The following is a 15,640-nucleotide window of genomic DNA, read 5'->3' as shown; positions in this document are numbered from 1 at the left end:
TAACTGTTTAGATTCAGTTTTATTAAAAGTCTGGATATCTGGAGCTCAGTGTCTCACTGGATCTGTTTTTATCCTGCAGACAGTTTGACTTGTCATAGCAGGTAAAGAGGCTCATTCACGGTTTCTCGTCCACAGTCTGCAGGGTCATTCACATCAGTAACATGGCATTAAGTGTTTTCAGTATTGCTTTTATACAAAAAGTGTGTCACAGTCAGAAACAGAGGAGCAGAAGCTTGGTAAAGACACCCATCGTTTTAACCACAGCATCTTCTCTTGTCCTGCTGGAGAAACTCTGAACACAGTTAAGGCTTAGTTTGAACTCAACATGTATCCACCCGTACATTCACGTTCAACTCCACACCACCAGGGGGCAGCAAACATGTAGCGCAGATCAGAATTAGTGATACATTCTTCACATTTTTGCAGAACATTTAAAGATGGTTAAAAACAAACAAAACAAAAAACAGTAAGGAGAAGGAGAGATGTCTATAAGAGAAGAGTCCTGGACCAAAACAAATGAAGCTTTTGCAAATGTTCAGTAAGGCAGATCTTTATCCTTCTCACTTCTCCTTCTATTGGGAATTCTTGCTTTTCCATGTCCATCCAGTCCAACACTTTCTTTTTTTCCACTCTTTCAAATCCCTCGCTGCCATTTATCTTCCTGCCCACGTTCCTGCAGCCAATCAGGCTTCAGTGACCTGTGTTTATGTTATCCTCTCTTTCAGGCCTACAGCTGCACAACCCACCATCTCCCTGTCATCACCTCACCCTGCAGGGGAGTCTACCTATCTCCTGTCTTTATTGGTTTCATGTTTATCAGGATTAATCCCACTGACGATGTCTAATCTCCAAACTCTGCTCTGTGTTGTTAACCTCAGAAAACATTCATATTCACTTTCTTTAAATCTCTCCTGACAGAGGTGTGTGTGTCAAACTTTGGGGAGTTTTGACCACATTATCTCATACTTATGCTGACATGTTGATGTGTTGACTTTGTGTATGCACATCCCATTGCAAAATGCCAGATACTGTGAGAGGTGCTGACTTCATAAACCCAGTATAATGTATTGTTTATACGCTGAAGGGAAGAGGAGATCATATCTGGTGTTGTGGTAAACAGTCCCTGCAGTCAGAAGCTCAGTTTCATTTCACCTCCAGTAAAGAAAAGCCAGAAAGAATGAGATTCATATATAATTGAAATGGATCTAATAAAAAAGGGCTCAGCTCAGATGATGATTATTTTAAGAGGTTCAGTGATCACAGATTGTGTGATGAATAAATCTGAACTGAAATGAAAGCCTGAGCCCAGATTTCTAAATCTATATGCAGACAGTGTCCTTTCACGTCTGAGCCACAGTCTGATACTCTCCTAAGAGCCCAACGCAAATAGAAAACAAAACAAATCACATTTTTATGAGGTATAAAATGCAATTCAGATTACATATCTTAAAGAGAAAAGGCTCAGAATAAAAACAAACGAGGAGAGGTTTCTGCAAAAATAAAGGGAAGACACTTAAAAAAAACAACCTCACAAATCCAGTCTGATCAGTGATAAATAACGACATGGACAATCAGTCAGCTACGTCAGATCAGCTGTGATGATACAGAGCAATGGAAACACATCTCAAGGACATGAAAGGACAGTTTTTTTTGTCATGAGGTCGATAAGAGGATCAATACTGCTCTTGTCCAGAACTCCAAATGCAAATGGAAAACAGAAAAACATGTAACTGTGTGGATATAACAACAAAATTCTGTTACTGTTGAGCACCTGCGTTTTAAAACCTGAATTTCCTGTTGCTCAGTCATTTTGTGGCCACATGGGGGCAGCGCTGACAAACAATCCCCTTCTAAATCAAACTAGTAAACTGGTTTATGCTAAGCTAGGCTAACGGCCTTTTGGTTCCAGCTCACTGACACGAAGTGGCATTGATCTTCTTGTCTAACCCATGAACAAGCACTCGTCTAAACATGTTGCTGTTCCTTTAATGCGTCCACATTTGAAAGACAGTAATCATAGACCTTTATGATGCACTACATGGCCAAAAGTATGTAGACACCTGACACTGCACCCACATGTGATATTTGAACCAATCATTCTAAACCATGGGCATTGACCTGCTGCAATTAACAGCCCACAAGCACTGGAGAGAACCAGCACTGATGCTGGCTCAGTGTTCTGCTTCATCTTTGAGGTGTTGACTGGGGTTGAGGCCAACTTTTGTCTAAAATACCATGCTAAATATCATCTAAGGATTTCCTTTCATTGGAACTAACCAGCCAAAACAAGGCCGTCCTTATACTTCTGGCCATATTTGCTTGAGAAGTGTGTGTCAATCTGTATTTTAGAAAGTGAAGAAGCTTTAAAAACTGACATTCAGACACAATCTGGATTTAAAACACTTGTGTGTAGATAAATAAAAGATGTAAAAAACACCAACATGTTATAGTTAGACTGCAGAATTAGAAGGTAAGAAGCATTAAACAGACGACCTTTCAAAATTAAAAGCCTGAACACAAAGCAACTAGTTGACTTCTGTTGTTGTTGAGATTTCTCCTGTGCATTTTGGAGCAGTATGTACAAAACAGCAACATCTTTGGTGTCTTCCATCCGTTTCCTGTGTACTGTCATTTCCTCTAGCTCCATTGGAGAAGTGATCACATGTGAGGAGGGTGTGTAGCGTATAAAAACTCTTTTTTTTTTCTTTTATATACGAGCATCAGCATGAAAAACCTGTGAAGATGAGAAGCTACAGTTTAATGCGTATTGCCACAGCTGCACCCCCCCATAATGTGTTCAGTATGATGGGTCCACACTTTATGATCTCCTGCAGTGGGGGTGTGTGTTCTCAGATAAAACTCTGATAGCTGTAGTTCTCCAACCACATCGTCTTTACAAACATCTTAAAGACCCATCAGATGATGGAGAGTTCACGTCTGTTTCACTCTCTGCTAGGTTTTAACCAGCGGCTGCTCTGAAATGTCCTCTGGTGTTTTCTCTCCTTCGCGTGATTTTTTCCTCTTCTTGTGGCCTGAGGAGACGAGACATGTTATAACAGTTATAGGCTATAGGTTATATGACATATTGAATTCCTCAATAGTAATGTACCAATCTATAGAGTAAGAAAAAACCCCACTGGAATGGTCCTTCAAGAAACAACATGAGAATACAAAGTAGGCAAGTCCAAAACACTAATGTAAGATTAAATGGGAGGGGAAGCTGTGATTGTGAGAGTGTGTATAGTGTGTAGGCGACTGAGTTTGCATGTGAATTAAAGCTAAGGAGGGAGAGAGAGCGAGAGAGAGAGAGTGTATAGAAACGGTTAGTGAATAAGTGGGCTGTGTGTGTGTGTGTGTGTGTGTGTGTGTGTGGGACTGACTGAGTTTGAGCAGGAGTTTCTTGCCCAGTGTGTCCTCTGAGCCGCTCAGCGACAGGCTGCTGATGAAAGGAGACGTGTCCGTTTCTATGGGAACAGAGGCCATGTCTGCGAGAGAGAGAGAGAGAGAGACCTAGTCATGACCCTGTCAATGATGAACAGCTTTGGTCTCTGTTGGAGGACGGATCAAAGTCCTGTATGACTCTAGGTCTGATGATTTGCCAGCCAACTTTTGGGAACTTGCTGCTCCGGGAAAGATTTCAGTGTAAAAATGAAACTGCTTTACTCCGGAGGTGATGCTCGATTTGTTTGCACATGACGCTAACTGTCCAAATCTTCATCTGGGCAGAAAGCACATGCTAACATGCTAACACCAGAATTTAGGAATGACATCTTCACATGTAGAGGGTTAGTTGTCTCTGTGCAGTCTGACGTCGTACCAGTGTGTGCGTCAGCCTCAGATCTGTCCTCTCTGATGTAGGGGATCTCGTCCATCCTGAGAAACACTGAATCGCTGGGACTCTTCTGGCCGTCAGATTTACTCCCTAAAACACAAACACACAAGAGACCTTTTAATTTACAACAGGCGTGTCTCCCACCCTTAAATATAACCATCTTTTGTCAACTTAAGTCTACATCCTCTGTCAGGTTTTTGAAAACATTTCGGAGCAGTTCGAGCTGTCTGGGGTTATTGAACTCGATTCATCCTGAATATTGCAGCCTAATGGATTCAGAAAAAACTCATTTGAAGGAGCAGCTTTGTTTGTCTGCCTCTGATGGCTCAAATCATCTCTTACTGACATCAGCCTGACCCGCTCCAGGATTATCATTTCCTGTTTGACTCTCTTTTATTGGATTTACCCCCATCATCTGTCTCTGGAGTCGAGGACACTTACGGACGATGCGGTTCTTCTCGTTCAGCAGGGAGGTGTTGTGTGGGACGCTGGACTGCTGTCCGTGGGTTCTCGCCGAGCCGGGCCGGTTGAACTCCCTGGGTGGAGGCATGAGGGTGGCGGTGGTGTGCCCCGGGGGCATCAGCGTGGCGGCATGCTCCGCTGTCGGAGGCTCCGGGGTCGGGGTGTTTCCCTCTGTCAGACGAGTGTCGGCGTCGGGCGTCTGAGGAGAGCTGTCCATCCTGGTGGCTGTCACAGCGTTCTGGTAGTGGCTCCGGGTGATCTGCCACACAGGTGCATTATGGGTGTTATTAACTGTTAAATCATCTGATAACTGAGGCCCTGAGACACCGAGGTGTTACCTTGATGATCTGAAGGTGTGTGAGCTGTCTGACAGAGTAATCTGGCAGGTAGACGTTCCCCCCTCCGTTCAGCTGCCCCATGCTCCCTGCGTACAGCATGGACTCAGAGCGGTCCAAACCACTGCTGCGAGAGGGGGACCTGTGGACTGCAGAGGGAGCAGACGCTTCAAACATGCACAGTCACAGGTACAGAGCAGAATCAGAGTGAGCTGATGGATGCTGCTTCATTTCTCCCCTCTTCCTCTGTGATCGGCTCAGCTGTTGGAGCTGAAAGCTTTCATTCATTCGAGGCACTTCACTCGATGAATGCTGCATTCAGGGGTCTGGCAGTTAAGTGACTTGGAAGTGTTCGCATGTTTTAATGCATTCAGAGCAATATAAATGCCACGACTGAGGAGCTGGAGCGCTGCTGAACACACACTTTAAAAACTGCACATTCTTTCAGTCTTTTTTTCTGAATATTTGCTTTTCTATTTAAATGATCTCAATACATCTATTGTGTATCTAAGTGTGGAATTAACTTAAAAATCAAGGCAAAATTTACTTCTTAACCCGATCCCCTATCTCTAACTCTAACTAGGTGGGTGGGGAATGCAAATAAAGGTGTATAAGTGTGTGTTTGTACCTGTTGGCATGATGGCAGGAACCCCAAAGTAAGAGAACGCTCCATTCTCAAACCTGAGCGCCTCCTTACCGAACTCCACCTCAACCCGACCCTGAAGAAACAGACCAGAGGGACACAGAAACACCACGTGAGCTGACCAGCCTCCGTCTGGGACAAGATGACACCTGTGCTGACATTATGGCCAAATGTTAAAGGCACACACCTGCAGCACCAGGATGAAGTAGTCCACTGGTTTGTTGCGTTGGAACAGAAAGTGCTGCTGCGCTCGCTTGTTCTTCTCGTCAAACTTGAGCTCCTGAACCACGCTGGGGTGTTTGATCAGCCTCAACAAGATCTTCTCTGAGATGTGAGCTGGTTTGAAGGGTTCCACCTCTGATGGAGGGAGGAGAGAAGAGTGTGAGAGGAGACACAGGACGCTCTCATATCCCAACAAGGACCCAGAGAGGTGATCGTCTGTTACCTGTGGAGAGGAAGCGGTGTGTTGCCAGGAGAAGCTGAGGAGAAATCTTCACTTTCATCTCGTTCTCTGACAGTTTGAAGATGGAGAAGTCCTGCTGCTTCCGCTCGTGGTGAGAAACGCGCCGCTTTGTTCGATTATCAGCTGACAGGACAGACACATGCAAGCTGAGCATGTGTTCAAATCACAATCCCAGACACTGACAAACGTGTTGGAGCATGTGTGCATGCATACATACTGTAGAGGTCGGTCTCGTCCAGGATCTCTGACTTGATGATTTCCTCGATGACGTCCTCCAGGGTGACGATGCCCATCACCTCGTAGAAAGGATCTCCTTCACCCTCATTGTTCACTCGCTGCACGATGGCGAGGTGCGACTTTCCTGGATTTAAAATGTCAAAATGTCAAGAGGAAAACTCAGATCTGTGTCACTTCGTCTCATATGAGGCAGTTTCTTTCAAAGCTGACTTTATATTAACTCTAAGTTTCCAACTTCAACTTTACTTTATGATCCTTGGAGGGACATTTATCTTGCGGCCAGATGAAAGACAAAACAAGCAGGGACTGGAACATAAAGTACAACAAAAGCTATTGTGTTTGTGTACTGTATGTGTGGGTTTATGATTGGTACAGTGAGTCCTCTCTGTACACTGAGTGGGAGTGGAGCTGTGCAGTGATGTTCAGAAAGTGGAGCAACAGCAGGAGCTGAATGGAGTGGGTGTAACAGCAGGGAGGATTCAATACAAAACACACACACGCAGCCTCTGGATGCACAAACACAATCAATCACATGAATACACTCAGGTGATGCATCCAGAGTCTGCAGTTCTTCCGCTGCGTTTACCACCAGGATGATGAGTAAGTGTTTTTGGTGTTTCCAGAAAAGACAGGCTGATATGATCTTAGCTGGGATTAAACACTGAAGGTGGGTAGATCTGTAAACGTGTCAGGAGGAAGCAGAAGGCGATGGGTCGTCTGTGTGTATCTGTTTGTGTTCGTCCTGATACCAACATGTGTTTTACTGGCTACTGAGATGCTGCACTGCAGACAGCAGCCGTTGCATAATTCGTAACTTTACACTCTGGAAATGTGCACAAATATATACACACTCTGACAAAAAACATTGTTTGTAACATTTGCTGGTCCTCAGCAGGCTGGATCCAAGTCAACTTCCTCACTGAGATTCTGTCTCTGCTTCTACACTCTCTGCCTGCCAAATACTACCTCGCAAACACACACACACACACACAGACTCACACAAATCCACACGATTCTGGCAGAGATGCATTCAGCTAAGTGGGTCAGCCTTACATACAGAATAGACCAAGTGAGGGAGAGCAGAGAGCATTTACAGCTAACGTGCTGCACGTCCTCTCCCTCCTTCAGTTTCCTCTGTTTTTAACTGTGGGTCACATTTAAGAATCTTATAGAATTTAATATTTAAACCTGTGACATCGTCTTCATTTATCTTGTTTGTCTGTTTGTGCACAAGTACACCGATCAGCCACAACATCAAAACCACCTGCCTAACATTGTGCATTTCCCCCCGGACACAGGACCTCTGAGGGTGTCCTGTGGTGTTTGGCACTGGAACATTGGCAGCAGATCCTTTGGGTGCAGTGGGTTGCAGGATGGGCCCTCCATGGATCTGGCTGGTTCTGGTTCATCCCACAGATTTTGGATCGGATTGGAATGTGGGTAATTTGGAGGCCAGGTCAGCAGCATCCGGAGGAATGCCAGGACCCAGGATTGTCTGTCTAAGACACTATTGACTGTCTAAGAAACTATTATTTTTATTTCATTTCAGTTTTGTAGAAAATAGTTCTCAGGGAAAATTTGATCCAAGAAAACCTTAAGTAACTGGGATGTCGTTTCTGGAAAGATAGGTTGCTGTTGTCTGTGTGTAAATTGGCTTTTTACTGTGAGACATTCAGGCGTCATGGCACTTTCAGAAGCTGAAGTGACCTTTGTTTATTCATCTCTGTAAAGTGGGAGAGATGAATATTATCAGACAACACTGTTTAACAACAGGTTAAGTGATATTGGCCTCTCCAGATTTTGTTTTTTATCATCTACTACTACTAAATGTTCTTCAGTTTTAAAGCCTCGCTTTCAGTTTGCCAGTAAGATTTTCCACCGGTGACTGTGCTCCACACAGGGAGAAACCCATTAAATATGGATGGTACACTGTTATACTTCGTGATTACCCCTGTTGCCCAGAGCAGCTTTAAAAACTGTAAATCCTGGAATGTGACGCTCATCAGATATGTCTCCGAAGGGCTATATATACAACCCCGAAATAACACTGCCTGTGCCTGTGAAACTGGAGAGATCATCATGCACAACAAATATTTAGAAATGGTCCAATTTGTCCTGCATAATTATTGCTATTCATCAAATCCCTGTGTTGTGTGCACCTTTTTGTCCTAACTTGACAATAACCAATAAACAGAGGTGTAATTTGCATTATTAATATTAGTATTATTATGGTCCAGGACCTGATAAGTGTCCCAGCAGCCAGGCTGTGATCCTGCATCCACGACAAAGGGGCCTAATTACCTGCGCACACAGCTATAATACAGCCATGATTAATTAGCTGCACCTGTGTTGTTCCTGCTAGGACGAGTCAAAATGGCTGCTGGGGAAAAGCCTTAAAACAGAACTTCTCTGAGAAAAGTGGGAAAAGGATTAGTTACAGCACCGCAGCACTCAGACAACCATGGTAAGAAAATGATAATTTAGTAAGTGTCGGCAGTGTAAGATAAAAGTGCCAAAAATGTGAACGTTGCCTTAAAAAAAAAAAAACGTTTGCTTTCCATTAGCTTAAAAGCTACTTGTGGAGCTAGACGTTAGCATGGCAGCTAGCTTCAAACGTTACAACTACTAGCAAAATATAGCGAGACCACTGTTAGCTACTACCGTTAATATACGTTTATTTAAAACTTGAGGAGAAAGAAAATTGCACATTGTGCTTTTGGGAACGGTTAGTCGATAATGAAGCAAATTCCTGAACTGTGGCTCCGCCATCTTGCTAAAAGTTTAGCATTTCTTTTTGAGGTTATTAAGCTAATGTTGTCAGGAGAGAGGAGAGAGGGTCTAGGGTGATTTAAGTATATCCAGCACGACATTTTGATTAGTAGTCATGGTCACATATACATTGATATTATTGCCAATGTTTACAAGTAAAGCTTCATTAGAAACGTTACTTTATATAGTACTTCCTCTCAGTAATGCATCCGTTGTTCCGTTGTTCCTCAGAAACACTGCTGTCAGACAGGACAGGACCTGTAAATGTGTGGACTTCAGTAGGAGAGTGGGCTCATCTTTATCAAGTGTCACTGCTGGTTCAAATAGGTAAGAAACTCGAAACTGAACACATCACCACAAAGCAACAGGTTGTGATAAGTTTGATGCTTTTGTTTTATCAGTAAATCTTAATTAAGGTAATGTGTCAAGTCAAGAAAAACTGACATTCAACAAGCAACACATACAGGAGCTATGAACCCATCATGCACAACAAATATTTAGAAATGGTCCAATTTGTCCTGCATGATTATTGCTATTCATCAAATTCCTATGTTGCGTGCATCTTTTTGTCCTAACCTGACATTAATCAATTAACAGGGGTAATTTGCATTATTAATATTAGTATTATTATGGCCCAGGACCTGAACATCCCTGGGAGGAAAGAACACCACAATATTCAGGTTATATATGAGGACTGTGCTCAGAAACACATGCTAAAATATTAAATGATCCATCTTACATCCTTCACTCTGAAGCTGAGTGGTTATAAGGACTCATTAGTCCCGTCAGCCATTAAGATTTTAAACAGCAGTAGTTAAATGCTTCAGTGGTGGAACATTACATAGTCATAGAGCAGTAATTTTATGTTGAATGTGCAATAATAAAGCAGTTTTATTTTATTGGTTTTTAAAGTTATATTTGGTTTTATTGATTTCAGTGGTCATACTGTGTGTGTGTGTGTTAAGTTATGAATGATTGTAAGGATGGTTTTAAGCAGGTTTGGACATAAATGTGATGCAGAGATGTTATTTCTTCTCTTAAAAGGATTTTAGACTGTGACCTGCTCGCTCACTGAAAATAATTTAGGTTACTGCGTATTTGTCTACATGTAAATGACACTGTATTCTGCAGCTTGTGTTTGCAGGATAAGAGTAGATCAACTGAGATGAGTAAAAAGTAACATGAACATAGAGAGCAGATGGCAGGGAGACAAACAGTGGAAGTACAGCACACTGAATATTTTATACTCTGCCTCCTGGGAGACTGTACAGTGACAAGGATAGAGAGAGAGAGGAGAGGTTGGAGGGGGAGAATATAAATTTTGCAGTAAAAGGGCAGTCTTCTATCATATAAATCAATTCCTGTTAATTTAGGAATAGATTAAATAAAGTACCATGGATTATGTCTTATATGTATTATTTAAGTTAGAAAGTTTTAGGTCTCCCCACTGATTTCCAGTGTGATTAAAGTCACACTAACACGTTTATTATCTTAATTTAAAACCTCTTGTTCTCGTGTGTTTTGACTCATTGTTTTGTGAAAGACAAACTCTCTCTGCATTTTGAGCTTTCTGGCGGGGGGGGATGTAGACTTTGGTCCAGGATTTTGTGTGTAATGTTCACCATTCAGCTTCCCATCTGTCTAAACAAGACTCTCCTGGCACTGAAAAGGTTCCCCCTACCAGCACGCTACTGTTGCTGTTGTTCACAGCGGGGAAGGTGTTACTTGGCTGATTTCATTTGTGCCAGACGTACTGCTTAGCATTCAGGCCAAAGAATCCTTCTGTAGTCTCACCAGACCAGCAGACTCTCTCCTACATCTCTACACTGTCTTTAAACGTAGGCAAATCAGTGTTTTGCTGACTTTTGGCGAGAAAATATATGTTTTTCTTTCACTTATTGTCTTCTGTCCAGCAGCCCTTTTATTGTATCTTCCACTGCAGCTGAAAAGCTCTTTCACTGAGATTGGATTCTGCAAAAAAAAATCATTTCAAACCAGATTTAGCAGAGGAATAAATATGATGTCTTAATGTCCGCTCTGGTAACTCCCCTGCCTGTCACACAGCCTGAAATGATGCTCTTATACTCTTCATATGTTTCCTCTTCTGTCATTCATTCTGCCAGCCTGCAGAGAAAACTTTATTTACAGCACAGCAGCACAATCACCGTTTGGTGTTTTGACTCTGACCTCATTATTCCCTGTGGCATACACTTACTGTAAGCACAGAGGAAGAGATTTGGGGAGTGTTAATAGCAGATATCTCCCACTGGAGACTAGTATAGGTGGATGCTGGTGGTGCAGCAATAAAACAGCAGCAGCAGTGGCAGCACAGAGGAGGTGTTGGCCATTTTCTGACAGTTTAAATAGACATGTAAATAGTTTAAATAGACATGTAAATAGACTGTAAATATGTACAGTTGCATTGGATAGTTGATGCAGAGAGTAAAGGATATTGTGTACAGCAGTGTTGACTACACCTCTCTGGCTTGGCAGCGTGGCTCCATTTATTGTGTGGACCTATTGGCACCTCTTTCATTTTCATTCAGGGTGTGTCCATGTCTTTACCATTGTGTAGGACTTTTACTTAGAAGAAAGAAATTATATGTGAATGTGCTTTTTTTTTTTTTCCTGGAGCCTTCTGTGGCAGCACCAGCTGCTGCAGGGGTCTCATTGAAATGAATGAGGAAGCCTGCATTTTTCTGCTGCAGTGCCTGAAAGGGTTGTTACAGAGAGACAGGGAGGCACAGGAGCAGAAAGAGAGCAACGCAGGGAGAGAGAGTGAGGGGAAGACCTAGTTTATAATCCTCTGGTCTGTGTAGATTATCATCCAGATCTGTCTGTGGCACAGTGACACAGGAATCATGTTTGTGTTCATCACCTCCGAGGGCATCGGGCTTCATACTCTTCAAGTGCACACACTCATACAAATAGCCACTTTACAGTCAGCAAGTACATCAAACTGGTTGACTGGTTATTGAATGTGTAAGGTGAGGATAACGTTGTGTTGCTTTCATTTAAGGAATTCTGTATTATACAGGTTTAGTAAACCTGACCATCCTTGAGTTTTAAAAGCTTTTTGAAGCCATGTCAGTGCACTATTAAAACAATAGCCGTCCAGCTTTTTTTTTTATCTTGAAAATATGACATTTTGGTGATGACAGCTTTTCACCCTGTCCTTACAAAATAAGCAATCGGTTGTGTCCTGTAAACAGAGGCTGCTTTAGTCAAGGTGTCCTTCTCTGTTTACTTCTTTCTCTTCCTGTCCTCACCACAAACCCAGCAGAAAAAAAACACAAAAAACGCTGACTATGCAGGGTCCCTGAACATGCAGGAGCTCCGAGGACTGTGATTGGCCGCTGAGCACCCCACCCATTTTAAACTCTACAATAAAGCAAGAATGCCTGCTGACTGCATACAGGAGGAAAGACTGTTCTGCTGCAGAAGCACTGCAGCCTGGGTTTTTGCACTTGTTTGATGCAGGGAGGGTTTGTGGCGGTCTGTGTGAGCTATTTTCCTGCTCTAATTCACACAGATCACATTCCTCACACAGCCTCATTGGAGCAGAAAAAGGTGTGAGGGGGAGCTCAGATGATTAATTGACCTTTTTCCAAGAGCTCTCCTAAACTTATAATCAAAAATCTCAGAATCTAATGCCTTGTTTTGTGGGTTAATAATATCTAGCCAGTAATAGATGTCAGTTTATCCCAAATTGAGCCCTCTTGCATAAAAAATTATTTAAGGTTAAACAAGAGCTGGCATAACAGCAAATGATGCACAGACTTCCAAACTTGTCTTATTGGAAGTGTGTCCAAGCAAGAGGAAATATTGTGATGTTTTTCCTCCTGTAACTTCAAGTTCAACTGGCAAACCACCACAAAAAGTAGGACTGACTACCTGGGCTTTTGGAAAGCACCTTCAGACCAATTAGCGTTCCCTTGGCCTCACAGTTTTACATATAATCGCTGACAGGAGACAATCACGTCTCCACATATGTCAACTTTTCAAGAATCTGAAAAACCTTTCTACTATCTTTTGGTTACTATTACACATTTGAATAGGTGAAAGTCAAACCTAACACTGATGACAGGTAGATTACACACTGCAGAACAGATACAAAGCTGTCAGTGCATCAGAAGGAACAGGCCAATGCGGTATCCCGCACCCTCACCTGCTCATGTAGGCACCTGAGACTCACAGGTTGCCACGGTAACTAGCCTCACATCAAATACCGGTGTATTAATTGTGAGTTTTTTTTAGCGAGTTTTTTCTGATTTATCAAAATGTTGTCCATGGGTGGATGTGATTTATTAGGCTACATAAGCTTCATCTGACCCCAAAAATGTCACCTGCCACAAACACACGGGTAAACAACCCCCCCCACCACCACCTCCCAGCGCCCTCCTCACCTTTCTTGAACTCCTCCAGCATGGCGTCCAGTTTGGTGTCGTTGAAGACGCAGTGCAGCGGGTGTTTGTAGAACTGGGTGATGGTCTTCAGCGGGGTGCAGTCATCCGGGTCCACGAACGCCAGGTCCTTGACAAACAGGATGTCCACGATGTTGGACCGCTCGTTCTCAAACACCGGTATCCTCGTGTATCCGCTCTGCATGATCTCCGACATGGTGTTAAAGTCCAGCACCACGTCCGAGGCCAGCATGAAGCAGTCAGTCAGCGGCGTCAGGACGTCCTCCACGGTTTTGGTGCGCAGCTCCAGCGCTCCCTGGATGATGTTGAGCTCTTCTTTCACCAGGTCGTGGTACGGGTCGGTGACGCGCAGCATCTCCAGGAGTTTCTCTCTGGTGTAGAAGTTGGATATCTCCTGGTTGAGGATGAGGTCCAGGAGTTTGCTGATGGGGTAGGAGATGGGGAAGGAGAGCACCATCAGCAGCCGCGTCACCCAGATGGTTTTCGAAGCGATGGCGAGGCCATGCCGCGATGCCACCGAGTGCGGAAGGATCTCCCCGATGAAGAAGATGCCGAAAGCGCAGATGACCGTGGAGAGCCAGGTCATGCCCAGGATTTGACACATCCACACGGCGAGCGAGGCGTTGATGATCGCGTTTCCCAGGAGTAAAGTGCAGAGGACGTAGTTACCGTGCCGACGCACAGACTCGATTTTCCGCGCGTAATTCTGCTCCTTGTCGGTGCCGCTGTTCTGCAGGACCTGCAGCTCCACCGGGTCCAGCGCCAGCAGACTCAGGTTCAGCCCGCTGAACAAAGCTGACAGCCCGAGCAGCAGGACTGACACCAGAACTTGCAGCCAGAGATCCGGGACAGCCGAGCGCTCCACCACGGCCACCCAGAAATCCCGCGTCCGGTAGTGTTCCCATTTGGATCCGTCGAAGGCGCACATGGAGTAGTATTTTATCTTCTCCCCCCTCCGCAGGTCCTTGGCCAACAGCTCCACTAACACAGAGTTCTGACTCGAAGCAGACTTGAAAGAGCCCAAAACCTCGATGTCGGACGTCCTGGCGTTCTTGTCCATGCACATGTTCCGCTTCGGGTGAACTTGTCCCTCTCGCCCGGGAGTTGGCTCCTCGATGAAGGCGATCCAGGGCGCGGCGTTGTTGGCGCGAGTCGCCGCGGTGCGGTTGAGCCTCTGCGGGGAGGTGGAATAGTAAACCCGCAGCATGAAGCGGGTCCCCTCGGTGGCTTTCAGCACCCCGTCCTCCACGGACAGCTCCGCCCCGGTCTCCTCCGGCCGAAAGCCGAGCAAGCCGAGCGCCGGGGCGGGGAGCAGGGAGCAGGCGGACAGGGAGAGCAGCAGCAGGCGGTACAGAGAGAGCGGAGCCCCGCTGGAGAGCAGGGCTCCGGCTCGGAACCGCGCGGCCGCATCCTCCGCAGCCATGATGCGGTGTGAGATGCTCGTTTAGTCCAGGGCTCCCGGGTCACGTGGTGCTGCGTGGTTCCGGTCCATGAGGGAGAAGGAGGGACCAGTAGTTCTCCGTTACCGTTACCGGTGATTATGATGTTCTGCTGTACCGAGAGGGAGATGCGCCCTCCACTGTGCGGTGACGTAACTTTCTAAAAATAGCCTCGAGCTCACTAGTACATAAAGATCACTGTAACACTACAGTAGTAATGCAGGAGTTTATTATGCTCAGTATTTGTAAGAACTTCAGGATCATCTGTTCCTCCCATGGTGTCACTTTAAAATGAGCCACGAATAGAAATGATATTACTGTGATTAACGTCCTTTAATAGGCTGATGAATAACGACTTTTAGTGTATTGACGACACCCATTAAAGCGTTTCTATGAAAGCTCTCAGCACTGAGTTTCGGATTGCCTTATTGTTTTAAGGGATGCTTAAAATATAAACTGTAACTAATTGATAAGTTTTAAGTAAATAACTGAGACTCTGCTGTTTGTCACGTCCTCTGTCTTCTTTGTTCATCAAAAAGACTGTTTGTCCACTTTGCTTAAGTGGACCTGGATGATAATTAATTTATTAATAACTACTTAACATCTACAACCACTGACTTGGCAGATTATTGTAAAAAACATGTTAACAAAATAATAAATAGGTGCAGACTTGTTAGCTTATTATATGAAGTGAGAAACCCATCAGAACACTTGAGCATTTGATAAGGGATTTCCCTAAATTGTGTAACAGTAGATATGACTGGACAATGACTAGACTACCAGCCAGGTAAAGCAGGCTGCTGCCATGAAAGCACCAGGCTCGTCTCAGCTGTTTTATTCTGTTTTTTATCCAGCCTGAACTGATATTATTTATTGTTTGATCTTGAGACCCTGTCTTGAAGATAGAGCTTCACTTTCTTTAGTTTTGTGATTCATGGTGTTTAATCAAATTACCACACATACAGTAAAACTATACCCATTGCACTGACAGGCCCAGTAGATCATTTGACCCGTAGAAACTAAAATATTTGAACGT

At 44.2% G+C, this 15,640-nt stretch overlaps 1 protein-coding gene across 1 annotated transcript; it reads right to left on the bottom strand.

Moving 5' to 3' along the window:
• Positions 1 to 15,023, bottom strand: LOC108880831 (metal transporter CNNM1). Its single transcript, XM_018672549.2, has 10 exons — positions 13,148 to 15,023; positions 5,953 to 6,096; positions 5,718 to 5,858; positions 5,460 to 5,629; positions 5,258 to 5,348; positions 4,633 to 4,778; positions 4,274 to 4,553; positions 3,818 to 3,922; positions 3,381 to 3,485; positions 1 to 3,032 (listed from the first exon to the last, which is right to left on the bottom strand). Exons 1-10 carry the CDS (start codon positions 14,586 to 14,588, stop codon positions 2,953 to 2,955), a joined length of 2,703 nt encoding a protein of 900 aa, XP_018528065.1. The 5' UTR covers positions 14,589 to 15,023; the 3' UTR covers positions 1 to 2,952.
• Between the last annotated feature and the right edge of the window lie 617 nt (positions 15,024 to 15,640).

Source organism: Lates calcarifer, linkage group LG5 (assembly GCF_001640805.2).
Source record: "Lates calcarifer isolate ASB-BC8 linkage group LG5, TLL_Latcal_v3, whole genome shotgun sequence".
Classification (NCBI taxonomy): Eukaryota; Metazoa; Chordata; class Actinopteri; family Centropomidae; genus Lates; species Lates calcarifer.
This window is presented reverse-complemented; position numbering and strand designations above follow the sequence as displayed.

Bases quoted from the DNA above. Each gene is read 5' to 3' on its own strand.
- LOC108880831 (XM_018672549.2), bottom strand. From the start codon at position 14,588: ATGGCTGCGGAGGATGCGGCCGCGCGGTTCCGAGCCGGAGCCCTGCTC. The intron at 4,779-5,257 runs GTACAAACACAC...CTCCCTCTGCAG, and splicing joins TCCTGCCATCATGCCAACAG to TCCACAGGTCCCCCTCTCGC. The intron at 4,554-4,632 runs GTAACACCTCGG...CCTGTGTGGCAG, and splicing joins CACACCTTCAGATCATCAAG to ATCACCCGGAGCCACTACCA.